The sequence below is a fragment of the Amblyraja radiata genome, chromosome 13, assembly GCF_010909765.2.
Source record: "Amblyraja radiata isolate CabotCenter1 chromosome 13, sAmbRad1.1.pri, whole genome shotgun sequence".
Taxonomy (NCBI): domain Eukaryota; kingdom Metazoa; phylum Chordata; class Chondrichthyes; order Rajiformes; family Rajidae; genus Amblyraja; species Amblyraja radiata.
In genome coordinates, this window is record NC_045968.1 from 11,947,834 (window position 1) to 11,974,929 (window position 27,096).

General features: G+C 43.3%; 1 protein-coding gene across 1 annotated transcript in view; it reads right to left on the bottom strand.

Moving 5' to 3' along the window:
• Positions 1-241: 241 nt before the first annotated feature.
• Positions 242-27,096, bottom strand: part of lekr1 (leucine, glutamate and lysine rich 1) — a 108,906-nt gene continuing 82,051 nt past the window's right edge. Inside the window, exons 10-13 of the mRNA XM_033031227.1 lie at positions 23,669-23,762; positions 9,280-9,444; positions 5,380-5,679; positions 242-1,127 (exon numbers count right to left, since the gene is read on the bottom strand). Coding sequence (XP_032887118.1) covers positions 741-1,127; positions 5,380-5,679; positions 9,280-9,444; positions 23,669-23,762 — 946 coding nt within the window. The 3' untranslated portion in view covers positions 242-740. The remainder of the gene's footprint in view (positions 1,128-5,379; positions 5,680-9,279; positions 9,445-23,668; positions 23,763-27,096) is intronic.

The following is a 27,096-nucleotide window of genomic DNA, read 5'->3' on the forward strand; positions in this document are numbered from 1 at the left end:
TCATTAATGGATACACACAGCATGGAAACAGGCCCTTTGGCCCACTGAGTCCACGCCGACCATCGATCGCCCGTTGGCGCGTTCCATGTTATCCCACTTTCTCATCCACTCCCTACACACTAGGGGTAATTTACAGATCAAACCCGCACGTCTTTAGGATGTAGGAGGAAACCAGAGCACAAGGAGGAATCCCACGCATTGCAGGGGGAACGTGCAAACTCCACACAGACAGCACCCGAGGTCAGGATCGAACCCGGGTCTCTGGCGCCGTGAGGCAGCAGCTCTACCTGCTGCGCTACCGTGCCGTCCCTACTGGCATAAAAGCTGATGAAGATTGGAAATGAGTCCCAGTGCTTTGTTTGGATATTTCAAAAAGATAGAAATAGAATGTGTGCTAAAGAAAATACATAGGCCCTGAGTTGGGACACACTTGTGAGTACCTTGCTAAATTGTGAGTACTCCACGCTAAAAATGAAAGCATACGGGGCACCAGAGAAAGCACAAGGAAGAATGCTGCGTCAATGGACTTGAGAATCATTCTATTTGTCAGCAGGTCATGATTTGTCAGGATCATTAGGAAACTGCAATTAGTAACCTTGACTTAGATGAATGCACGACCACTTTGCAGAAGATACATGGTTTAAGTTCATCACTAGGATCCAATATATTCAAGCCTGTACAATGATGAATAGTCTGGTCGCATTGATTCCATTCGCAAACACCCTGATTGTGGACCCAGACTATTTTCTTTTTACAGCCGCTGCAATCCTCTGTTTGATTTCACTGACAGATGCTGTCCTCCCCTTTGCTGGGTGCATCACTGGGATGGCTGGTAAAGAGGTGCAGCCGGCACTGTTTAAGGGACTGGTTCTTGCCGGGAGCCCTTGCAAGCCGTTGGCTTTTGACCAACTGCTGTTGGAGGGGGAGCTTTGTGACTTGCGCGCCTGGCTGCTCGCGTGCGAGGACGAAGAGCTCAGGCTCCTTTGGCTGGCTGGCGGCTGAGAACGTGGAAGCTCTCTGCTCAGCTTCTTGAATTCCTTCAGTTGTTCTCGGGCCTGAGTGAGGGCCTCTGTCAGCTCGTAGCGCTCCTCGCACTCTCTGCGCACGGTTTCCGCAAGGAAAGTATTCTGCAAGGATGAATGAATGAATGAATGAATGAATGAATGAATGAATGAATGAATGAATGAAACACACAGTGCTCATGTTTTATTTACAGAATGGATGTTTTATTTTTGGATAGGCAGGTTTGGAGGGATATGGACCAAATGCGGGCAGGTGGGACCAGTGTAGCTGGGACATGTTGGCCGGTGTGGGCAAGTTGGGCCTGTTTCCAAGCTGTATCACTCCATGATTATGAAAATGCTTAGAATTTACATAGAATCGAATAAATCGAACTGGAAATCGCTGAATTGTGCAACGTAGAAAGACACCAGTCTTTTGCCCAGAGCAGGTGAATCGAGGAGCAGAGGGCATAGGTTTAAGGTGAGGGGGGAAATATTTAATAGGAATCTGAGGGGTAACTTTTTCACACATAGGGTAGTGGATGCATGAAACAAGCTGCCAGAGGAGGTAATTGAGGCAGGGACTATCCCAACGTTTAAGAAACAGTTGGACAGGTACGTGGATAGGACATGTTGGAGGTTTGGAGGGATATGGACCAAATGCTGGCACATGGGACTAGTGTAGATTGGTTGGTGTGGGCATATTGGGCCAAAGGACCTGTTTCCACACTGTATTACTCTATGGCAGCAAGATCAGAGAACAATTGAGTTTAATAGACAGCTACCAGTTATGAAATTGGTCGTAGAGGGACGGACACTAAGAGCTGGAGTAACTCAGTGGGTCAGGCAGCATCTCTGGACAAAAAGGATGGGGGACATTTCAGATTGGGACCCTGGCCCAACATAATTAAAAACACTGACTTGTAGAACAGTGATTGTGTTACAGGGAAATATATATCCCACGATTTTGATGATGACAGAATATTTTTTTTTTCAAAAGTAAAGTTGTTTTCAGAAACTGGGGGAATATTTTCTGATCTGTGTTCCCATTGGGGAAGACTATATGTTAACAGCAATATCTAAAAAAAATGTGCTTTAATCTTATTTAGCAATGCATTAATGGACTTAGAGAGCAAAGTTGAAGCCCATGGCCAGAAAACATGGAAAGTGGAGAACAAAATATTTGTGTGGAATGAGCTTCCAGTGGAAGTGGTGGAGGCAGGTTCGATTTTATCATTTAAAAATAAATTGGTTAGGTATGTGGACGGGAAAGGAATGGAGGGTTATGGTCTGAGTGCAGGTAGATGGGACTAGGGGAAAATAAGTGTTCAGCATGGACTTGAAGGGCCGAGATGGCCTGTTTTCTGTGCTGTAATTGTTATATGGTTATAGAAACAAGGAACTGCAGGTACTGATTTATACCAAAAATAGACACAAAGTGCTGGAGTAACTCAGCGGGTCAGGCAGCATCTCTGAAGACAAAGGATGCGTAATGTTTCGGGTCCGTATCCTCTTCAGACAGAAGAGAGAAACATAGAAACGTAGAAAATAGGTGCAGGAGTAGGAGTAGGCCATTCAGCCCTTCGAGCCAGTACTGCAATTCAATATGATCATGGCTGATCATCCAAAATCAGAACCCCATTCCTGCTTTCTCCCCATGTCCCTTGATTCCGTTAGCCCTAAGAGCTAAATCTAACTCTCTCATGAAAACATCTTGAGACCTAAAGATATGGAAGGGTAAGGTGAAAACACATATCAAAGGGGACAACGATCAAGGAATATGTAGAATGGTACATTGTTAGTTGAGGGGAAGGTGACAACGAGGCATACAAAGCTGGGATATTCTGATCAGAATTAAATATAGCCATATATATTTTTGCCACATCATTCTATCTTGATAGTGCACTTCCGTGCATTGTCCCCATGTTGTATTTCACCAGCTTGCAGCCATACACTCTTCTCTAGATCCTAAAATAAAATTTGGAATAATATTCTGGTTTTACCGTTTCCATACATCTGCTATTTGTATGCAGTTGTACATTATTCCTATCAGATGTATCCTTTCCTGGCTTAAACATCTACATCTCACCTCTCATACCCTAATATATATTTGGAACCAATACAACAGGGGCTTCACTTTGCAGTTCTTCTGCACACAGGATCTCCAAGAAGGTCTACAAGAAGGTCTGAAGAAGGGTCTCAACCCGAAACGTTACCCCATCCTTTGTCTCCACAGACGCTACCTGACCCGCCGAATAACTCCATCACTTTGTGCCCCTCTTTATCAAAATATTTGGGGCTGTTTGTGTACTAGATCAACAATTTATCTCTCGACATCATCGTCTATATCTCTCGTTTCCCTTTCCCCTAACTAGTCTGAAGAAGGGTCTCGACCCGAAACATCACTCATTCCTTCTCTCCAGAGATGCTGCCTTTCCCGCTGAGTTACTCCAGTTTGGGTTTTTTTGTGTCTATCTCTGGTTTAAACCAGCATCTGCAGTTCCTTCCTATGCAAATTATCTCTCTGTCCATATTATTACAAGTGACCCCCCCTCCTCCTCTCGCTCCCCATGTTTGTGTATTTGTGGAAAGAAGGTCCCTATCACAATGTTCCGTAAAGGACAGCCTCGTTATGTGTGTGTGTGTGTGTGTGTGTGTGTGTGTGTGTGTGTGTGTGTGTGTGTGTTGAAAAAGAATAAATTCAGTGTAGATGTATTTACTTTTCTCCCCACATATATTTTGTGAGCAAACGTTATTCTGCGATTCCAACTTCTGAGCAGTGATTTGTGCTTCTGTAAGGGTGACTTTCTCTAGCCCTCAGGGCCATAATGCAGGAGTCGTCTGCAATCAATAATCATGAATCCCTTCCTCAGCTGCTTGTGTGTGGTCGTGAAGTAAATGTAAATGTTAGTGCGCTATTTGACTGTCAATGGCACCCCAGCCAAACACTGTCAGTCCTGTCAAGATGCTAACATAATTACAGTCGGTGCAAAAAGCACTTGGCGAGTGCACATGCATAAAAATTCATCACTGGTGAATATGAGTAAATATGCTGTGAATAGTCTAATCAGCCTGAATCTTTTCTCAAGTACCTTGAACTTGGAGACAGACTGCTTCCTTTCCACAGCTGCTGCTATCCTCTATTTAAGTGCCTGGAACGCACTGCCAGGGGTGGTGGTTGAGGCAGATTCGATAGTGGCATTTAAGAGACCTTTGGATAGGCACATGGATGCGCAGGGAATGGAGGGATATGGGTTATGTGCAGGCAGATAAGAGTTGGTCTTGGCATCGTGTTCGGCACTGTCGAACTGTTCAACGTTTTTCAACTGTTGTGCCATTGTACGTTTCAAAATGTTGTAAAGAAGTCTCTGGTTATAAAGAAGGTCACAAGGTGCTAGAGTAACTCAGTGGGTCAGGCAGCATCTCTGGAGAACATGAATAGGTAACATTTTGGGGTGGGTATGAATGAACTGCAGATGCTGGTTTAAGCCAAAGATAGACACAAAAGTGGCTCAGCGGGACAGGCAGCAGCACTGGAGAGAAGGAATGGGTGACGATTCAGGTCGAGACCCTTCTTCAGACTGCCGTGTGGGGGGGGGGGGGCAGGGAGATAGATAGATAAAGAGGTGTGTGGTGTGAAAACAGGGCAAAGGAAATGGAGATCAAGGGAAATGTAGAATAGATCATTGTTTGCTGGAAGAAGGTAACAGAGATAAAATGCAGTCGGAGACAGTCAGACTGGTCGTAGAACTGGGAAGGGGGAGGAATAGAGAGAGAGGGAAAGCAAGGATTACTTGAAGTTGGAGAAGTCAATGTTCATGACGCTGGGGTGTAAGCTGCCCAAATGAAATATGAGGTGCTGTTCCTCCAATTTGTGCTGGGCCTCACTCAGACAGTGTCTGAAAGGTCAGTGTGGGAATAGGAGGGAGAGTTAAAGTGTCCAGCAACCAGCAGTTCAGGTAGGTTCAGGCTGACTGAGGTGTTCAGTGAAATGATCGCCGAGCCTGCGCTTGGTCTCACTGACATACAGGATTCCACACCTAGAGCAGCGGATACAGTAGATGAGGTTGGAGGAGGTGCAAGTGATCCTTTGCCTCTGAAAGGACTGTCGGGGTCCTTGAACGGAGTTGAGGGTGGGACCTTTCTTCAGCACTCCAGCAGGTACTCTTTGGTATAAGCTAGCTTCTGCAATTCTTTGTTTCTAAGGCACTTTATGTCTCCAGAGATGCTGCCTGATCCGCTGCGTTACTCCAGCACTTTGTGTCTCCAGAGATGCTGCCTGATCCGCTGAGTTACTCCAGCACTTTGTGCCTTTTTTTGTAAACCGGCATCTGCCATCTCTTATTTCTACACTGGTTTTGAATGTATGGATCCATACCTCTTCCTCAGTCTGGCACAGCTCCTCTCTGAGTTGCAGTATCACCTGTTGGCTTTCTCTTGTCTCGATAGATTTCTGCTGCACTTCAGTCCTCAGCTCCTCGTTCATGGACTCTACTCTGTTCTGTTCCTGTTTCAACTGGGTCTCCAGCCGAGAGATTATTTTTCCCAGTTTACTGATTTCATCGTCTCTGCAGTGCTCCTCCTGGCTGAGTTGGCACTGGGCCTCCTGAAGCTTTATCTTCACGCTACTGATTTCCATCTGAAATTCTTTGGTTGCAGCATTGACTAAATCGGGAACCTGATGATAAAACATGGAGAAGTTTAATTCACAGTAAACTTGCTGAAGTCAGCATGAACACACGATTTCCCATTGCTTGGATCATATTACCCTCCAACTAATAATGAGACCGATGTGTACAATTGTTTTAATTATAGTCTCTGCAATGTCGGTGATTCAGCACATGTTTAGAAGGGTCTGGACTCGAAACATCACCTATCTTTTTTCTCCCGAGATGCTGCCTGACCTGTTGAGTTACTCCAGCATTTTATGTCTATCTTAAATGTTTAGTTCAGTTTAGTTTACTGTCACGTGTACAGTGAAAAGCTTTTGTTATGTGCTTACCAGGCGGCGGAAAGACTATACATTACAGTTGAGCCATGCACAGTGTACAGATACAGGGCAAAGGGAATAATGCTTAGTGCACCATAATGTCCAAAGAGTAGATTCAATAAGTTATTCAGGACTGCTCTCTAGTTGTTGATAGGATGGTTCAGTTGCCTAATAGCTGGGAAGAAGCTGTCCCTGAATCTGGAGGTGTGCGTTTTCACACTTCTGTACCTCTTGCCTGATGGGAGAGGGGAGAAGAGAGAGTGAGACTAATCCTCGATTATGTTGGACAGGCTAGATGCAGGAAGATTGTTCCCGATGTTGGAGAAGTCCAGAACAAGGGGTCACAGTTTAAGGATAAAGGGGAAATCTTTTAGGACTGAGATGAGAAAAACATTTTTTACACAGAGAGTGGTGAATCTCTGGAATTCTCTGCACCAAAATGTAGTTGCGGTCAGTTCATTAAGAGGGAGTTAGATGTGGCCCTTGTGGCTAAAGGGATCAGGGGGTATGGAGAGAAAGCAGGTACAGGATACTGAGTTGGATGATCAGCCATGATCATATTGAATGGCGATGCAGGCTCGAAGGGTCGAATGGCCTACTCCTGCACCTATTTTCTATGTTTCTATGTCTATGCTGCTGGCCTTGCCGAGGCAGCGTGTGTGTCAATGGAAGGGAGGTTGGTTTGTGTGATGGACTTGTCAGCGTCTACAATTCTCTGCAAATTCTTGCGGTCTCGGATGGAGCTGTTCCCAAACCATGCTGTGATGCATTCCGATAAAATGCTTTTCAGTTAATGAGGAATAGTTGTCATTGTTGGAGTATCCTTGATTGTGATTAATGCTTAAAAAATACAAGCAATAAATAAAAATAGGAAATGCTGGAAACTCTCATAAGGTCAGATAGCCTCTGGGAAAAGGGAAACAGAGATAACGTTTCATGTCAAAGTCCCTATGTTATAATAACAAATAATTGTAAAAAAAAAAGACCCAAAATCATAAATAATTATATTTCATGTCGGTTATAAAGATATGGTAAAAGTCGAAACCTCATCAGAGAATAAGGTATATGTTTTATATTAAGTACTGAGTGAAAAGGCTCAAGTCCAGTTTAGCAATGCCTTATTATTATGTTAGAACTTCATACTGATTTTATTAGGTAGACAAAAGTGCTGGAGAAACTAAGCTGGTGCGGCAACCTCGATGGAGCGAAGGAAATAGGCAACGTTTCGGGCCAAAACCCTTCTTCAGACTGATGTAGGGTGGGGAGGGTGGGGGAGAAGAAAGGAAAAGGAGGAGCCAGAGGGTTGAGGGAGAGCTGAGAAGGGGAGGAGATAATAAGGGCTATCGGAAATTGGAGAAGTCAATGTTCATGCCGCTGGGGTGTAAACTGCCCAAGCGAAATATGAGGTGCTGCTCCTCCAATTTCCGGTGGTGCTCACTCTGGTCATGGAGGAGGCCCAGGACAGAAAGGTCAGATTCGGAATGGGAGGGGGAGTTGAAGTGCTGAGCCACTGGGAGATCAGGTTGGTTATTGCGAACCGAGCGGAGGTGTTGGGCGAAATGATCGCCAAGCCTACGCTTGGTCTCACCGATGTAGATCAGCTGACATCTAGATCAGCGGATGCAATAGATGAGGTTGGAGGAGGTGCAGGTGAACCTCTGTCACACCTGGAACAGCTGCTTGGGTCCTTGAATGGAGTTGAGGGGGGAGGTAAAGCTCGACTCCATTCAAGGACCACGCCAGGCAATGCAAGGCTCTGCTCCGGCTCTTGATGTTGGAGCCCCCGGTGGGCGATGTAAGGCCCCGCTCCGGGTCGTTTTCAACCCCGGATTTCGGCCGGGAGAAGTTGCCATTGCAGAAGCTCCGAAAAGCGATCTCCCACCAGGGAGCCGCGAGCTCCTTATGTCACCCGTCCACCAGGCCTGCGGTTGGAGCCTCCGAAGCTGGGTCGCAGCCGTGCGCCACCACAGCTCTCTACGCTCCGAAGCCAGCCAGCTCCACGATGGTGAGTCCGCAGGCTTCGCGACTGGTCGTTCAGGTTGGAGTCCGCTCCACGGTGCTAGGCCCCAACGACAACGGAGACCCGACAGGGAAAAGGTTGGGTCCCCCGTACAGGGAAGAGATTTAAAAGTTCCCCCTCCCCCCACATATACACAGCTAAAAACAATATATAAACTACAACCAAACTATACACTCAACAGGACAACATTTTTTTTAAAAGACAGACGAACTGCAGAAGCCACTGCCGCGAGGCGCCGCCATTTTGGACTTATTGCAGTGAATAAGTTCCTGCTATTTTTAAACTGTCTGTCGTGTTCTGTCCAAGGCACCCATATCTACAGAGTCCGTGAGGTGCTCTAGATATCATAAGGACATGACAGCTCAACATAATGGAATTGTTTTGTCTTCCCTCTCAAATGACCAACAAGATTTCACAACAAATGGCTCAAAACTTTCAGAGTTCTAAATATCTCCAACAATGTTCTAAATATCTCCAAACAATGTTCATTCCCTTAACATTTATTCAGTCAAGTATTGTGATCCCACAGAAAGCACACGCTTGATTGCAGTTTGCTGTGATGGCACAAGTATAACCTGTATCAAACATCAAACATAAATCAGGGAGATTGCAGCTTGTAATCCTAATATCTAACGTAAAACATATTCTGAGATTTTAGAACTTCTGTTAAATAAAACACTTTGAGACAATAGTAATTTTTCCCACTGTTGTGGGAACAATCCCAGCAAACAATGTGACTAAAGGGAAGATATTCACCTTTGGCCGCTTACACTGAACAGCTGCGGAATTAATTTTATTTTGTTTAGTTTAGAGATACAGTGTAGAAACAGGCCCTTCAGGCCAACCGATTCCGTGCCGACCAGCGATCCCCGCACACTAACACTACCCTCCAGTCTAGGGACAATTTACAACTTTTAACTGAGCAAATTAATCTACAAGCCTGTGCGAGGAAACTGGAGTACACGGTCACGGGGAGAACGTACAAACTCTGTACAGACAGCGCCTGTGGTCAGGATTGAACCCGGGTCTTTGGCGCTGTAAGGCAGCAAATCTACTGCTGCGCCATTGTGCCGCCCTTGGATTTCTGAACTAGGAGTATACTTACAGTTACTATTGTCGGTGTGGGTTTAGTGTAGGTGCACTAGGGATGAATCTCTACCTTAACAGCATTATGATGGTAGAATCATTGTTGTTATTTAGTTACACAGATGCATAGTCGCTGAGATGATACGGATGTTGGAAGTCATTTTGATCAAATGACTAGAGACCTTTGTCTGGAGTGCCTTGTATTCTTCTCTGCATTTGGTTATCAGTTCTTGATGTCTTTCTCTCTCAATATCTATTTCAAACTTTGCCTCTTCCTTCATTTGCCGTGTTAACTCCTTCAGATCCGTGGAATGTTTTGCATGCTGCTTGGATAACTCTGAATCCATCTGGGAAAAAACAAATCCAATACTGAATATATACTGATTAGCATCATACCTTAGATAGACACAAAAAGCTGGAGTAACTCAGCGAGTGAGACAGCATCTTTGGAGAAAAGGAATACGTGAGGTTTCGGGTCAAGACCCTTCTTCAGACTGAGTGTCAGGGGACAGGGAAACGTGAGATGTAGACAATGATGAGTAGAGAGATATAAACAAATGAATTAAAGATATGCAAAAAAGTAATGATGATAAAGGAAACGGGCCATTGTTGGCTGTGGCCTAGTTGAAAACGAGTCTAGACAATGAGACAGAGCAAGACGACTATGCAGCTGGTACGACTTGGGTGGGGGAGGGATGGGGAGAGGGGGGATGCCACACAAAGTGTACATTTACAATGTACAGCAATCTTTCTCACCTACTCTTTGAACCCATAATATGTTTTTATTTTTTTATCCTACACATAGCCATCATACCTGACCTGCCCTGGCCATTGGGATTTTGTACTAACAATGTAAAATCTATCTAACAAGAGAATTGTTTCCTTGAATATCTCTTTTTTACTTTTGTTATTGTGACAAATGTAGATTATTTTTTTAAAATCAAAGCATTTAAATTAAACTAAAAAATGTTTTTTTTAAAAAGACACAGAGTGCTGGAGTAACTCAGCGGGTCACGCAGCTTCCCTGGAGAACATGGATAGGTGACGTTTGGGATCGGGACCCTTCTTCAGACTTCATCCGTCAGAACTCAGGGTCCCAACCCAAATTGACATCTATTCATATTCTGAAGAGATGCTATCTGACCTGCTGAGTTACTCCAGCACTTTGTGCCTTTTCCTGTAAGCCAGCATCTGCAGTTCTTTGTATCTCCAATTTATTATTTTTATTTGCGTGTGCCGCAAAAAGAATAATACTTGGGAAAATCTCCAGGTAGAGACATTTTCCGTGCTACTTTATTATTTTTTTAAATAACAATGCATGTGCAGTCAATTCATGTTTTGTGGGTAGGCTCCGTGCTACAAAATCTCCTGAGGACCAGGGTATCATGATCAATAAAACAACCCTTAACGTGCATTCCACATTTACCTCCATTAGCTCCACTATTTGGACATCTGGTGGCATCTGTTGAATGGCTGCCTCCGCCTAGTCTGTTTGTCTTTTTATCTTTTTTATTTTTAATATGTTTTTTTTTTTTTTTTTTTAGTATTTTATGTGGGGGAAAGGGGCAGGGTAAGGGGGAAACCGTTCTTCAGTCACTTCCTGGCAAGGACGCGACTATTACCCGAGTCGCGCCCTTGCCCCCCTCCTCGTGGCCTACCAACTGGATTGGTGCGGCCTTTTTTGCCGGGACCAGGCCAGAGCTTCAGCAGCGGCGGCCCAGCGCTGGATACATCCCGGAGTGGGTGATGCCTTACCTGGGATCGCCGTTTGATGCTCCGGAGTGTTGGGCCTGCTGCATCGACATTGCGGAGCTGTGGTTTGCGGAGCTCCCAACGCGGGCGGCGCTGACCAACATTGCGGAGTCCTGGGACCCTTGCCTGGGGCCGCCAGCGTTGAATCTCCGCCCAGCTCGGCCTGTGGATTTCGGGAGCTGCGGACTCCGGTGGGAGGTGGCTGATTCAGAGGTCCAGGCCACTGTGGACGTTCTTCCGTTCGACGTTGGGGTTCCATCGCTCCCGGCGAGAGGGCCTGAACATCGGGCCGCCCGTAGCGGCGACTGCAGGGGGCTCGGGAGGCCACGACCACGGGTGAACATTGGAGAACATCAGCGAGGAGGTTGACTGGACTTTGGTTCATTCCCTCACAGTGGGGAACGTTGGTGCCACTGTGGGGATGTTTGTGTTGTGGACTACTGTGTTCTGTGTTTTTTTTAATTCATATGACTGTATGGGAAATAGCATTTCCTTGTCCCTTACTTGAAGACAATGACAATAAATTGAGTCAAATCAAATCATTGGGGATGAACTTGTGCAGGTTTGGGGCTATGAAAGGCTGGGGTTTGCTTGAAAGGCAGGATCAGATCAATGTGGGGAGCATAGAAAATGAAGAGAGTTTCATTTCTAGTCCGTGTTGTTGAAGTTGCTGGTGATATTGTGCATCCAAATAACCACAGGGTTTTCTAAACCCACCACTGGGAATATCATTCCACAGGTGGAAGAGCAGGTGCTAAAATATCCAGAAACAAGAGCTTCACTCTATAACTGGAGATAGGCTCACCCCAAGGTTGCCTCTGTGCATGGGGAGAATGAGCTTGATTTTAAGCACCACAACCATAAATTCTGTGCACCACATCTGTGTTGTCCTGTCACGATGTATCTTCCTTGCATGGTCTTTGAACCCCATAATATGTTTTTCTCTCTGCTCATACTTATTTTTTATTTTTGTTTTTCAGCATTCACAGTCACGCAAGACAATGCTCTTCAAACTCAATTACCTTTGTATCAATCACGGCACAGGCAATCACATTACCACAACAAATCCTAAGGGGATCATACTTTGAGTGAGTATGTAGCTTTAACAAATGTGTGACCCATGTGGCACCACATGTTTGGCACACAAATGGAGAGACTTTGTGGCATCACAGTGGCACAGCGGTAGAGTTGCTGCCTCACAGCACCAGAGACCTAGGTTCAATCCTGATTGCTGGTGCTGTCTGTATGGAGTTTGTACGTTCGCCCTGTGACCGCGTGGGTTTTTCCCGGGAGCTCTGGTCTCCTCCCACACTCTAAAGACGTTCAGGTTTGTAGGTTATTTGGCTTCTGTGAATTGTAAATTGGCCCTAGTGTGCAGGATGGAACTAGTGTATGAGGTAAATTGCTGGTCGGCGTGGACTCGGTGGGCCAAAGGGCCTGTTTCCATGCTGTATCTCTAAAGTCTAAAATCTAAAGAATTGCCTTCATTGGTCAGTATAAAAGCTGGCAAGTCGTGTTTGGTTAAGGCTTATTTGTAGTATTGTATACAAATGTATACAGAAAGGATATGGGGTCCTTGGGGAATGTGCAGAAAAGATTCAATTGGATTGGAGAGCATTAATTATGAGGAGATTTTGTTCAACCTGGGATTGCTTGTGTAACAGCTTAGGAGGCTGAGGGGTGACCTGGTGGATGTATATAAAGTTATAAGAGGCACTGATTGAGTAGATGTTCAAAGTGTTATTCCCTGGATGGAAATGGCAAATACTTGAGAGTGTAAGTTTAAGGTGAAGGGATGAAAGTTAAAACAGGATTTATGAAGCATATTTTCCCCCCACATAGGTTGTAAATTGCTCGACGTATTCCCGGGGAAGTGATAGAAGCAAACACAATAGCAATATTTAAGAAGCATTTTGGAGAGTTACATGAACAGACATGTACAGAGGGATATAGACGAAGATAGACACAAAGTGCTGGAGTAACATAGGGGTCAGGCAGCATCTCTGGAGAGAAGAGATGGGTGATGTTTCGGGTTGGGACCCTTCTTCAGACTACCTCTTTCAGTCTGAAGAAGGGTCCCGACCCGAAACGTCAGCCATCCTTTTTCTCCATAGATTCTGCCTGACCTGCTGAGTTACTCCAGCACTTTGTGTCTATCTTTGGTATAAACCAGCATCTGCAGTTCCTTTCGACGCAGAAGGATATGGGCCTTGTGCGGACAGGTGGGATTAAGATAGATCAGCATCATTGTTGGTACTGACGTTGTGGGCCGAAGGGCCTGTTTCTGATTTACGCTGTTCACTGTTATGTTGTTATGTTGAACATTGCAGATATCTGAGAGCTGTTCGACTTCAAAACTACATACATGGTTGGAAGTTTTGAGCCTTACTAGATAACCAAATGGAAGAACCAGCAGAAGTCAACAGATGTTACAATATAACAATTATGACGGAAAAATCACCAAAATATTAATGGTTGACTCAAGGAACTGCGAATGTTGGAATCTTGAACAAAAGACACAAAGTGCTGGAGTAACTCAGTGGACCAGGCAGCATCTCTGGAGAATATGGATAGGTGACATTTTGCGTTGGGTCCTTTCTTCGGACTGATCTACATATAGTGTTAATTGAGTTACCGCTCATTTTGAGGCTTTATATACAGAGTCTCTATTTCTGTGTGGGCTATTATTTACAGTGCACAGTGCTAGGCTGAGCCACCAGTGACTCTGCAAAGTGTTCACATTGATAGTAGTAAGGGAAAGAAAACTCCCTCATTGGTGACCCTCGGACTATCCTTGATCGGACTTTGCAGGCTCTACCTTGCACTAAACTTTATTCCCTTATCAAGTATCCATACATTGTAAATGGCTCGATTGTAATCGTGTATTGTCTTTCTGCTGACTGGATAGCAAGCAACAAAAGCTTTTCATTGTACCTCGGTACACGTGACAATAAACTAAACTGAACTAACCTAGATAGACACAAAAAGCTGGAGTAACTCAGCTCAACTGCTATTGCTGGAAAATATTATGGTGGTGTTTAAACTATTATATAGTTCTGAATTAAAATGTTAAATAGCATTAGTACCAGGCCTGTTCTGTGTTCGACCAAGCTCAAACTTGAACAATGTTCTGGTTTTCATAACCATTGCAAAATGGGTCACACTTGAACTATTCTTACATTCTTGATTCAAGTGTCAATAACTCTGCAGCCTATCATTCGACTTAAACCAACACATTTGCCATTCTGAGCTATAAACTGAGCCAATGCATCTGCTTCCTCATCTCTTCCCAAAGATAGAGCTGGAATGCTCAACTACTGCCAGTAATGCTTCCAAAATAGAAGTTGAGCCACAGGAATGGCTGCATTCTTAGGAGTGCTTTCAATTTGCTGTTTTCACTGAGAATCACGGGGCTGAAGATTTACAGGCAGCAGTGGCAGCAATGGGGGAAAGATGCTGCCCAATGCACTCAACAGTGTGGGAGGAACTAAGTCTAAATAAGTGTAGGGCAGGAAGGTGAATTATGCTGAACTAGTTCCTCAGCAAACTCGGGAAACTCAGAGAAAGGTCAAAGGATACCTGCATCCCTCCCTTAAAACCACGTGGATAGAACTGGATGGACAAAATGGTGTGATATGAATTTTTGATGGGAAGAATTATTAGAGAGAGGGGAACGCCAGAAAGTTATCCTTTGAAAATCCTTTCAATATGTACGTGGAAAGCAATTGTTCTACTTTGTAAAAACACCACAAGATTAACACACAGCTGAACAAAGCTGCATGAGGAATGTGCATTTTCTTATTACATGTAGGATTCATAAAAATCAATGAAGGGCCCCAACCCTAAACGTTGTCTGTCCGTTCCCATCACAGATGCTGCCTGACTTGCTGAGTTAGCCCAGCACTCTTTGATTTGTCGTATACAAAATGCACTATTTTCTTTGGCTGGTCCTAGCTACAATTTTGACTAGTCATAGCAGCTGTTCTCCAGAAAGGGGTTTTGAAATGGGCAGGGAGTGATCGCAAGGCTGAAGCTTTAATCAAATCATTACGTGGGAAGGAACTTCAGAGCAGAAATGCTAGCATCTCCCCGGAGCAAGCCAGATATCGGAATGTCAACAAATGGTATGTATCAAAAACACAGGCACACACCCCCTTGGGCCAAATTGCTCATTTCAGTGCAGTAGCATTTTATGTAATTGTAGCATCCTCACATCGAGTTGGACCTGGAGTCTGAATACAGGACATTATAGGGCGGACAGCTAGCTCAGTGAAAACACACACTGCAGATGTTACTGTATATTTACCCTCCATAGAAGCTGGAGGGGAAAATTAAGGAGGAATATTTAGCTTAGTTTAATTTACGTTAGAGATAAAGCCCAGAAACAGGCCCTTCAGCCCACCGAATCCATGCTGACCAGCACTCCCCAGACAATTTACAATTTTACCGAGGTCAATTAACCTATAAACCTGTACGTCTTTTGAGTGTGGGAGGAAACCGGAGAGACCCACACAGGTCACGGGGACAACTATATAACTGTGGGAGAGATATATTTGGATATTTCTCAAATTTAATAAAGGGAATCACTCGATTGTTCCTCAGGTCAATATATTGTAAGGGGAAAAGATGTATAATTTAATAGCAATTGACATTTTTAAGTCAGTACAAACTGGTTATGAAAGAAAATAAAATGGTGTAAAAGGGGAAAGCAATAATTATACAGAGGAGTGGAAACAGATTTATAAGAACCTTATATTCCACTTGGATAGCTTGCAACCTAACGGTATGATTGTTGAATTCTCTTATTTTAACCCACAAACAACCACTCACCCCCTTCCCATCCCCCCCTCCCCATTCCCATCTAGACGCACCTATTTCTCCCCTCCCCCTCCCCTTCCATCTACATTCCTTCCTCTGGCTTCACACTTTTTACTTTTTCTATCATTATCTCATATATTTTCTCTTTTCATCTCTGGCCTTTGTCCAACCACCTGGCCATCAACCCCCCACCCACCCCTCCCCTCACCTGTATCCACCTATCACTTGCCAGGCTTTGTCCTGCCCCTGCTTTCTTCCAGCTTCTCCCAGCACCCCCCACCACCCCACCTTCAGTTTGAAGAAGGGGCCCCACACAAAGATACTGCCTGATCCGTTGACTTACTCCGGTGAGCACTTTGTCTTTTTTCTTGTGGTAAACCAGCATCTGCAGTTCCTTGTGCCTAGATTTCCAGTCTAGTTAGTTATAGTATTTATAGTGACATGTTGTGCTTGTTATCATCTTCAACTACTCTATTTCCAATTATTGTACATTGACAAAACATACGGGTTTATTATCTGTAAATGCAAAATATATTTATGCAAACACAGCCTTCTAAATCTACCCGTGAGGTTGCTGGGCCTAACAGAGCAGGTCAACCAGTGACATTTGACTCACTCCCTGACAATCAGAAACCCACACGTCAGGATCAGGACTGTGATGGAATATTCTGCGCTTGCTTGGATGAGTGCAGCTCTGATGCCTGTTAAGAAGCTGGACTTCATCCAGAACAGAGAAGCCCATTGTATATTGGCACCCATTCCACCAGTCATGGTCTCAGAATTAAAGGACGATCCTTTAGGAAAGAAATGAGGAGGAATTTCTTTAGTCAGAGGGTGGCGAATCATTGCCACAGAAGGCAGTGGAGGCCAAGGCAATGGATATTTTTAAGGCAGAGATAGATAGATAGATCCTTGATTAGTGCGGGTGTCAGGGGTTCAGGAGAGAAGGCAGGAGAATGGGGTTAGGGGGGAGAGATAGATCAGCCATAATTGAATGGCGGAGTAGACTTGATGGGCCGAATGGCCTAATTCTGCTCCTATCACTGATGAACTGAGGGGTGCGTACAAAGGTGTATAGGATTTCATCGGGTATAGAAGTGTAAAAACGCACACCTCCAGATTCAAGGACAGTTTCTTCCCAGCTGTTATCAGGCAACTGAACCACCCTACCAATAACTGAAGAGTTGGCCTGAACTACTATCTACCTCATTGGAGACCCAAGGACTATCTTTGATCGGACTTTACTGGCTTTATCTTACACTAAACGTTATCCCCATCATCATGTATCTGTACACTGTGGATGGCTCGATTGTAATCATGTACTGGCTTTCCACGGACTGGTTAGCACACAACAAAAGCTTTTCACTGTGCCAATACACATGACAATAAACAAAACTCACACTAAATATTCTTTAGCTCCACTGGGTGACCATCTATAAGGCTGCTGAGGCTGCTCTATCAACACCTGCTAACCTGTCACCTCTGCACCATGAAGGATAAGGGCTTCAGGCGTTGGGAACATTAACTCCAATGGAACCAAAAACACCGATAGTGCTTTTTGTTTGGAGACAAAATGGTGCCGGCACGCACAGAACCATCCTTGTGAGAGTGCTGGCTGCTATAAATCAGCGCAGCACAGTGGCACAGCAGTAGAGTTATTGCCAGAGACCCGGGTTCGATCCTGACTACGGATGTTGCCTGTACAGAGTTTGTACGTTCTTCCAGTGACCATGTGGGTTTTCTCTGGGTACTCTGGTTTCCTCCCACACTCCAAAGATGTACAGCTTTGTAAGTTAGTTGGCTTCAGTTAAAAAATTGTCACACTGTGTCTAGTGTGTGGGATAGCGCTAGTGTACGGGGTGATCGCTGGTCGGCGCGGACAGAGTGGCTAAAGGGCCTGTTTCTGTGCTGTATCTCTCAACATCAATCTCATGTGCCAAAAAAAGCACTCCATAAGAATATATTTCTGTTTCTTTGTCGCAACTGGGTCAGTGTTCAAGGTACAGCTTTCTCAAGAGAAAATAGGGATGAACAATAAAGGCTGGCTTTATTAGTGATGCCAAGCTCTCGGAAAAGTGAATAAACAAAAAGACATCCTATTCCTATTGTAGTGTTTAGTTTAAAGTTACAGCGCGGAAACAGGCCCTTCGGCCCACCGAGTCCACACCGACTTGCGATCCCGGCATATTAACACTATCCTATAAGCATTAGAGACAATTTACACTTATACCAAGCTAATTAACCTACAAACCTGTACGTCTTTGGAGTGTGGGAGGAAACCGAAAATCTCGGAGAAAACCCACGCGGTCATTGGGAGAACGTGCAAACCCCGTACAGACAGCACCGGCAGCTGTGATCAAACCCGGGTCTCTGGCACTGTAAGTGCTATAAGGCAGGAACTCCACCGCTGTGCTAACGTGGCGCCCTTTGCTAGGCCTTTAGAATGGTCCTAAGTGAAGATGAGTATAAGGAATTTTGGTGAGAGGCAAGAAGCGTCAGTAAGGCATCCTTCCAAGCAGTTTATCCATTTTCTGGGCCCAATGGAAAACCAGTGAGACTCAATTTTAGTTATCTGGTCTTCTCTGCATGACTGTTCTGCATTGAAGGTGCCGGCCAATTCGACCGTTCAGAAGCAAGAACGTTTGAATTTATTCAGGGACAATAAATCTGTCCCAGTTGTTATTTGTTTAGAAGAATTCTTTGGTGAGGACTAGTCTATTTACACACCCTATTTATAAAAAAAAAAAATTCGATTCGTAATCCGCTGAATCACTAGTTAAAAACGAAGTGAACTATTAAATAAAACAAAGTCCAGGGCAGAATGACATTCATTATATGGAATGAAAGATAATCTGTGTGTTGGCAGGCTGTACACTTTCACATGTGAAATTAAAAACATTAATAATACACTTTCACAATAATAAAGTCCACCCAATTAAACAGAATCTTTCAGATACGTTAAAATGCCAATACCGTACGGATATTCAGTATAATACTCCAGTTAAATCATTTGTCTAGTGAGGCAAAAGGGGTGTTGTTATATTTTGTATCTGTCTTCTTTACTTTCTTTAATCCAACCTATGAATGCCATCAATATCCAGGATTAAATCACTATTCAATGTTAAAATAATAATCTAATGGCACGGTGCGCAGGGGTAGAGTTGCTGCCTTACAGCACTTACAGCGCCAGAGACCCGGGTTCAATCCCGACTACAGGTGCTGTCTGTAGGGAGCTTGTACGTTCTCCCCTTGACCGCGTGGGTTTACGCCGAGATCTTCGGTTTCCTCCCACACTCCAAAAATGTACAGGTTTGTAGGGTAATTGGCTTGGTATAAGTGTAAATCATCCCTAATGTGTGCAGGATAGTGTTAAGGTGCGAGGATCGCTCGTTGGTGCGGACTCGGTCGACCGAAAGGCCTCTTTCCGTCCTGTATCTCTAAACTAAACTAAAGCTACGTAGTTGATTGTTTCACAAATTAATTAAAGATTGATCATTTATTTTCACTTATTGTATCATTTGAGTTCGATTTTCAATAACATTGGGAGTAAATGATGTGAATATGGAAGTCAATGATGTTGTGGCAGTGGAAGTAATTTGCCCTGATACTGGTTCTGTTGGTTGAACCACCGCAGGGTGCTAAAGATCGACATGATCTGGTTCAGTAATGAGTGAGGGTAAAGGTAAAGGTAAGAGTAATAAAGTGAGTCTGCAGTGAAGGTTAAATGTAACGCCTCAATTATAACATTCAATATCAGAGGGATATGGCTCTAATTTAGACTTTTAGACTTTATTTTTATTTTATTTTTTTTATTTATTTTTTTTTTTATTTTTTTTTTTTTTTTAGAAAGTTACAAATAAAAAAGAAAGCAAAAAAAAACAAAAAAACAACACAACAGAAAAACAAGGGAGGTGGAATGGGTTACATGTAATACATCAATGGAGATAGGTTCGTAGGTTATAAAGTATAGTTTTTCATCTGTTCCTGAGTTCAAGTTTCAGCTGGGTCCTCGTGCTGTGCCAATCTATCCCTTCAGATAGTTAATGAATGGAGCCCAAATTTTATGGAAAAGATCTTGTTTGTCCATTAAGACAAGTCGAATTCTTTCTAAGTATAGGGTCTCCGACATTTCCGTAATCCACATTTTAATTGTGGGGGTTGTAAGGCCTTTCCAAAATTTTAATATTAATTTTTTTCCGGTTATTATACTGTAATTGAGGAAGTTTCTTTGGTTTGTTGTGAGTGTTAAGCTTTGTTCTGATATTCCAAGTATTATTAATTTTGTGTCTGGGTCCAGTTTTGTATTAATAACTTCTGAAGTTATTTCAAAAATATCTGTCCAGAAATGTTTAAGTTTTATACAGTTTGCAAACGTATGTGTTAAATTAGCCTCTAAATGTAGACATTTATCACAAATAGGAGAGATTTGTGGGAAGATTCTATTTAGTTTTATTTTAGAGAAGTGTAGTCTATGTAAGACCTTGAATTGTATTAAAGTATGTCTGGCATTTAATGAACATTGATGTATTTGTTGTAAACTTTCGTCCCACATATCTTTCGTGATAGGATGACCTATTTCATTTTCCCATTTGTATCTATATGGTTCGGTCGGTGGTACCTCGTTATTTAGTAGGGTGTTATAAATATAAGCTATTAGTTTTTCAGTATTAGGATGCTTGTTCAGACATTCATCAAGAATTTCTGATTCCCTATTCCTGTAAACTTGTGTATTAGATTTAACATCATCTCTAATTTGTAGATATCTGAAGAAATTATTTGAGTGCAGTCCATAATTCAGTTGTAACTCTTGAAATGAAAGAAAAGTACCTTTCCCATAAAGATGTCCTATATTTTTGATTCCATGATTTTTCCATTGTGTGAAACCTTTGTCCATAAAGGATGATTTGAATAAAGGATTATTTACAATGGGAAGGCAGAGTGGTATATTATTCAATTTTAAATCTTTTTTTATTTGTTTCCAAATTCGTATTCCACTATGTATTATGGGGTTTTCTTTATAGGTTTTTTTGTGCAGTTTTGTGGGGGCAAATATGATCGTTCCAATTTCAAAAGGTAGACAGTCTTCCTTTTCCATCATTAGCCAATCTGGTTGTTGGTCCATTTCTTCCAGCCAAAAATTCATGTTTTTAATATGGACTGCCCAAAAATAAAATAAGAAATTTGGCAAAGCCAGACCTCCATTTATCTTTGATTTACATAAATGTTTTTTACTTATTCTATGATTCTTATAATCCCAGACAAAACTTGTAACAATGGAATCGACTTTTTTGAAAAAAGTTTTTGGGATATATATCGGAATTAATTGAAGTAGGTACAGCAGTTGCGGTATAAAAATCATTTTTATAGCATTAATTCTCCCAAGCATTGAAATGGGGAGTGTTTTCCAGTATTGAATATTCTTATGTAGTTTATTCAGTAAGGGTGGGAAATTTAGTTTAAATAAAGAGGTATATGTCTTAGTTACATAGATTCCTAAGTATTTAAATTTATCTTTAACTATTTTAAAAGGGGATTGTTGTATTGTATGTAAATTGAATTTTGTTATTGGCATGATTTCGCTTTTATTCCAATTGATTCTATATCCCGAAAACTGACCAAATTGAGTTATTAGATTTAATAGGTTTGGAATACTAGTTTCTAATTTTGTAATATATATTAGTATATCATCTGCAAGGGGATAAGGGGCTACGGGGAGAGGGCAGGGATATGGACCTAGGTATGGTTAGTATAGTAAGACCTGAGTGATCTCCTGGACAAGTGTCGATCGCCTGGATTGGGGTCGGAGAGGAATTTCCCGGATTTTTTTCCCGAATTGGACCTGGGTTTTTATCCGGTTTTTTGCCTCCCCCAGGAGATCACGCGGTTCTTGGGGTGGAGAGGGGTGATAGCGGTATAAAGGGGAGGGTAGTGTCTTGTGTTCTGTGTCTTGTGTCTACTGTTTGTGGGTAAGTGTGTCTGTTTAGTGTTCAGCCATGAGCGAATGGCGGTGCGGGCTCGACGGACCTGGTGGTCTACTCTCGCACCTACTTTCTATGTTTCTATGTTTCTATATAAGGAGATTTTATTCCTTGTGTCTCTAGTATTGTACCCAAATATTCCTGGATGGTTTCTAACGCTTTCTGCTAGGGGTTCGATTGCAAGAGCAAATAATAGTGGGGATAGTGAGCATCCTTGTCTACAGCCTCTAGAGAGATTAGACTTTTAGACTTTAGAGATACAGTCTGGAAATAGGCCCTTCGGCCCAGCAAGTCCGCGTTGACCAGCGATCACCCCGTACACTAGCACTATACTACACACTACCGACAATTTACAATTTTACAGAAGCTAATTATCCTACAAACCTGCACGTCTTTGGAGTGTGGGAGGAAACCGGAACACCCGGAGAAAACCCACATGGTCGCGGGGAGAAGGTACAAACTCTATACAGACACCACCCGTAGTTGGGATTGAACCCGGGTCACTGGCGCTGGCAATTTTACCACTATGCTGCCCCTAATTTTAAATAGAATTAGCATAAGCAGGCATCATGGTTGGCGTGCCCTAGAGTTTATTTCAATGTACTCATAGTTGGGTCAAAGGGAGTTTTGAAGCAGTTAATGGACTTCTGCATGAGCAGATTAGAGTGCTGTGGCTATCATCATCAGGTGAACTTTCAACTCAACAGATTTGCACTGCAGCTGTGAATATGTTTAATTCAATGCAGATGTAGTTGTATTGTGAATGAGCTAGAAGGAGTGACTTGGCCCAGCAACGGCCCGTGGTTCTAAATGGGAAAGTCAGAGAATCAGAATTTAAAGTAATTTCAGAATTTATCACTAGCAAGTTTGGGTTTGGATCTGTGGCTGCACGTTGTCACTGGACTCCTCACACCTCGTCCATACCAAACATGGTCTATCCATGCCAACTCCATTTGTCTGCATTAGACCCATATCCCTCTTCTTTCCTTTGCTTTCCAAGTACCTGTCCAAATGCATTTGAAACATGGTCATTGCATCTGACTTCACAACTTCCTCTGGCAGCTCTTTCATGTATCCATCATCGCTCTCCGTGTGAAAACTTGTCTCTCGGGTCTCCTTTAAATGTCTCCCCTCTCACCTTTGACTTTTAGTTACAGGGTGTTCAATCTGTGGAATTCATTGCCACAGATGGTGGTGGAGGCCAAGTCATTGGGCATTTTTAAGGCAGAGATTGACAGATTCTTCATTAGTCAGGGGTAATGGGGAGAAGGCAGGAGAATGGGGTTGAGAGGGAAAGATAGATCAGCCATGATTGAATGGCAGAGTAGACACAATGGGCCGAATGGCCTAATTCAGCTCCTATGAACCTGTGCCTATTAGTTTTACGCTGTCCCACCCAAGGAAAAATACGCTTTCAGATAGTGTTAAGGAGGAACCATTCACTGAAGGTTTTTCAGAAGAGATTTCTGTTTCTTTGCATTGAGTCTTTAATAAGGACATTCCTAAGATCTCAAAACAGTCGTCCTGGAGCAACCGTGACATTTGCTCCAGGTGCTTCTGATGAACAAGTCCGCCAGTGAAACTGAAATAGGGCATCCAGAATGAGAATCACACCAATTAACCACACTTTTGTAAAAGTTACTTTCAAAATAAGAATGGGGAGAAAAAACGCAGATATATCTCTTCAAAACAAAAATAAAATTGAGCATCAGTTGAGTTTGTAAGTCATTGGGGCAGAATAAGGCCATTCGGCCCATCAAGTCCATTAAATCATGGCGGAGGAGACTTTCATTCCATCTCAAATAAATCATTCGCTCTCAACCCCATTCTCCTGCCTTCTCCCCATATAAGTATGTCCACAAATAATTATAGGGTATAACTTATACGGTGTGACACCGTATAAGTTATACCCTATAGTTATAGATATTTTATGCTGTGTAGGAGTGTCTAATTTGAGAAAAGAATTTTAAAAAAGTAAATATTGCGACAATACAAAAGTGAAAAGATGTAGCAGGTTCCTTACTTTTGCTCTCCAGCTTTCTTCACTGCTTAACTTCTGTCGAAAGCTTTCTTGCAACTGCTCAATCCTGTTTTGGTGTGAAATTATCATCTGTTCCCTGTAAGAGATCAATCCGTATACTGGTAAAACCCCTAACAAAATCCAACCTGCTGTTAACTTCATATTCAATACATCGTTTCACAAAATAAATAAGCCAACAATTATTTGTTTAACCAAATCATTCTGCTGAAAACCAAATAGAAGTATACCAAACCCAAGTTAAAAAGAAATCTGTGGGAAATGTTATTCAACTGATGGAAAAGATGGTGCAATATTGGCAAATGGCTCTCCCTGCAGATAAGTATGAGCTAATTCTGACCGCATGGGCCAATGGTCTATCCTTGTGCTGTATATTCTAAGTGAAAGACAGCGGTTGGGATATGGTTGGTTGGGGTTCTTTTGGTTTCAAACAGACCTTTTGAGATCTTGGAAGATCTGTATGAGAAATATGATTCTCCAGGAAAGTTAACTTCATTTCAAGAGATCTCAGTTTTAAAATGATAAAATGGTTCATTAGAAATAACCAGATGTACCTAACTAAAGGACTGGCGTAGACACAAAAAGCTGGAGGGAGGTGGGGCTAGTGTAGAAAGGAACTGCTGATGCTAGTTTATACCGAAGATAGACACAAAAAAGCTGGAGTAACTCAGCAGATCAGACAGCATCTCTGGAGAAAAGGAATAGGTGACGTTTCTGGTCGAACCCCTTCTTCAGACTGAGAGTCAAAGGAAAAGGTAAACGATGATTGGTGATGCGGTGAACATGGGTTTGCCAAGACAACACATTAAACAATACACCAGAGTTCTCAAAAGGGTGATACTACAGAAACAACAATATGGAGAAACAAGGCACTGCAGATGCTGGAATCCTGCGTAACACAAAATGCTGGAGTGGGTTTCCTCCCAAACTGCAAAGACATGCAGGTTTGTAGGCTGATTGGCTTGGTAAATGTAAAAACTGTCCCTAGTGGGTGTAGGATAGTGTTAATGTGCGGGGATCGCTGGTCGGCGTGGACCCGTTGGACCGAAGGGCTTGTTTCCACGCTGTATCTCGAAACTAAACTCAGCGGGTCAGGTAGCGTCTGCGGAGGGAATGGACAGGTGATTTTTTGGACCCTTCTTTAGTTCGTTATGCCTGCTTTTCTTGCCAAATAACATATCTATTTCACAGTGGGACTGCAAGTACTCAATCAGCATATAGACTGATCCCATTGTACAAGCTGCAGGGAGATCTTGAACAGGAATGCTTCTCCAATTCCACAAGAATTGTGACACTTCTGGAAAGGATCCGTGTGACACAAGGGTCTGTCCCACTTACGCGTTTTTTTTTCGGTGACTTGCCGGCATTGTACAAGCTGCAGTGACTTGCCGGCACCCGTCACAGTCGCAAGCAGGTGGCCGAAAATTTTCAACATGTTGAAAATCCAGCGGCGACCAGAAAAGGGTACAACTCTTTGGGTGACTACTCACGACCATACAGGCGTCACGTGTCGACGTGTCGCGGGGTGACGCCTGAAAAATGTATCTTATGAAGCTTCATCACTCCTGCAGGTTTAAATATTCTCTGTCGAACAATGCAAAATGTTACAGTTACTGTGTACTAAGGTACAAAATAGCATGTTTAAGAAGGAACTGCAGATGCTGGAAAATCAAAGGTAGACAAAAGTGCTGGAGAAACTCTGCAGGTGCGGCAGCATCTATGGAGCGAAGGAAATAGGCAACGTTTCAGGCCGAAACCCTTCTTCAGACTGATGTAGGGTTGCAAGAGTAGCGGGAAGAAGAAAGGAAGAGGAGGAGCCAGAGGGCTGAGGGAGAGCTGAGAATGGGAGGAGACAGTGAGGGCTACCTGAAATTGGAGGTCATTGTTCATGCCACTGGGGTATAAACTGCCCCAGCGAAAAATGAGGTGCTGCTCCTCCAATTTCCGGTGCTCCTCACTCTGGCCATGGAGGAGGCCCAGGACAGAAAGGTTGGATTCGGAATGGGAGGGGGAGTTGAAGTGCTGAGCCACCGGGAGATCAGGTTGGTTATTGCGGACCGAGCGGAGGTGTCCAGCGAAGCGATCGCCAAGCCTACGCTTGGTCTCACCGATGTAGATCAGCTGATATTTAGAGCAGCGGATGCAATAGGTGAGGTTGGAGGAGGTGCAGGTGAACCTCTGTGGCACCTGGAACGACTGCTTGGGTCCTAGAATGGAGTCAAGGGGGGAGGTAAAGCGACAAGTGTAGCATTCCTTGCAAAATAGCATGCCCAGTAACGTTCGGGAGTGGCAGGATTTATGAGGAGACGTTTCAGGATAATGACGAGCCCAGACAATATGTGTCAGATGCATAAGCACCTGCATTTGTTGGCCTCCGTGAATTTAGATAAATAATGCTGCCATGGAATTTTAATTTGCTTTCATTTATTGTCATGTGTACCGAGGTACAGCAAAAAGATTTTTTTTCCCATGCATTGAATGCGTTTCCATGCCTTCTGTTCTCAACACATGATGGAGGTTCGTACGTTTACATGAATGAAGAGGAAGCGAGGTGAAAAAAAAAGTCAGAAGGAAAAAATAAATGTCAAATGTAGCTAAACATAATAAAAATGTTAGAAAAATAGATCAGCTTTTTCAACTGAAACCTCGATTCCTGATGAGCTCGATTCACATGGGTAAGGGCCAGTTTATGTGGCAAGAGTCTTGGCTGAACTTGTGTGTTTCTCAGTGGGAACCTGTTTACATTAATTTATAACTGTCATAACATTTGGCACAATATTTGACAAGTTAAACTATCAGAGGACAACTATAATATATGGAAAAGGGGGGATGATTACTTTCTTGGCAAGGACGGGTGAGCAGAAGAGATAACATAGAATAGAAAAGTACAGAAAGTGCTGGAGTAACTCAGCGGGTCAGGCAGTATTTCTGGAGAACGTGGATGGGTGACACTTCGGGTCGGGATCTGAAACGTCACCGATCCATGTCTCTCCAGAGATAGACACAAAATGCTGGAGTAACTCAGTGGGACAGGCAGCATCTCTGGGTAGTAGGAATGGGTGACGTTTCGGGTCGAGACCCTTCTTCAGGCTGAATCGGGGAGAGGGAGATACAGAGATGAGGAAATATAAGATGTGAAAATTAGACAAAGGGGATGGAGATCAAGGAAAATCTAGAATTGATAATTGTTAGCTAGGAGAGGTCACCAACAAAGCAAACAGAGATAAATGTAAATGACAATCACACCAGTCAGAGAACAGGGAAATGGGGGAGGGATGGAGAGAGAGGGAAGGCAAAGGTTACTTGGAGGTCAATATTCATACTGCTGGGGTTTAATCTCTCCTGGCCTGACCCGCTGAGTTACTCCAGCACTTTGTGTCCTTTTGTGTAAACCAGCATCTGCATTTCCTTGT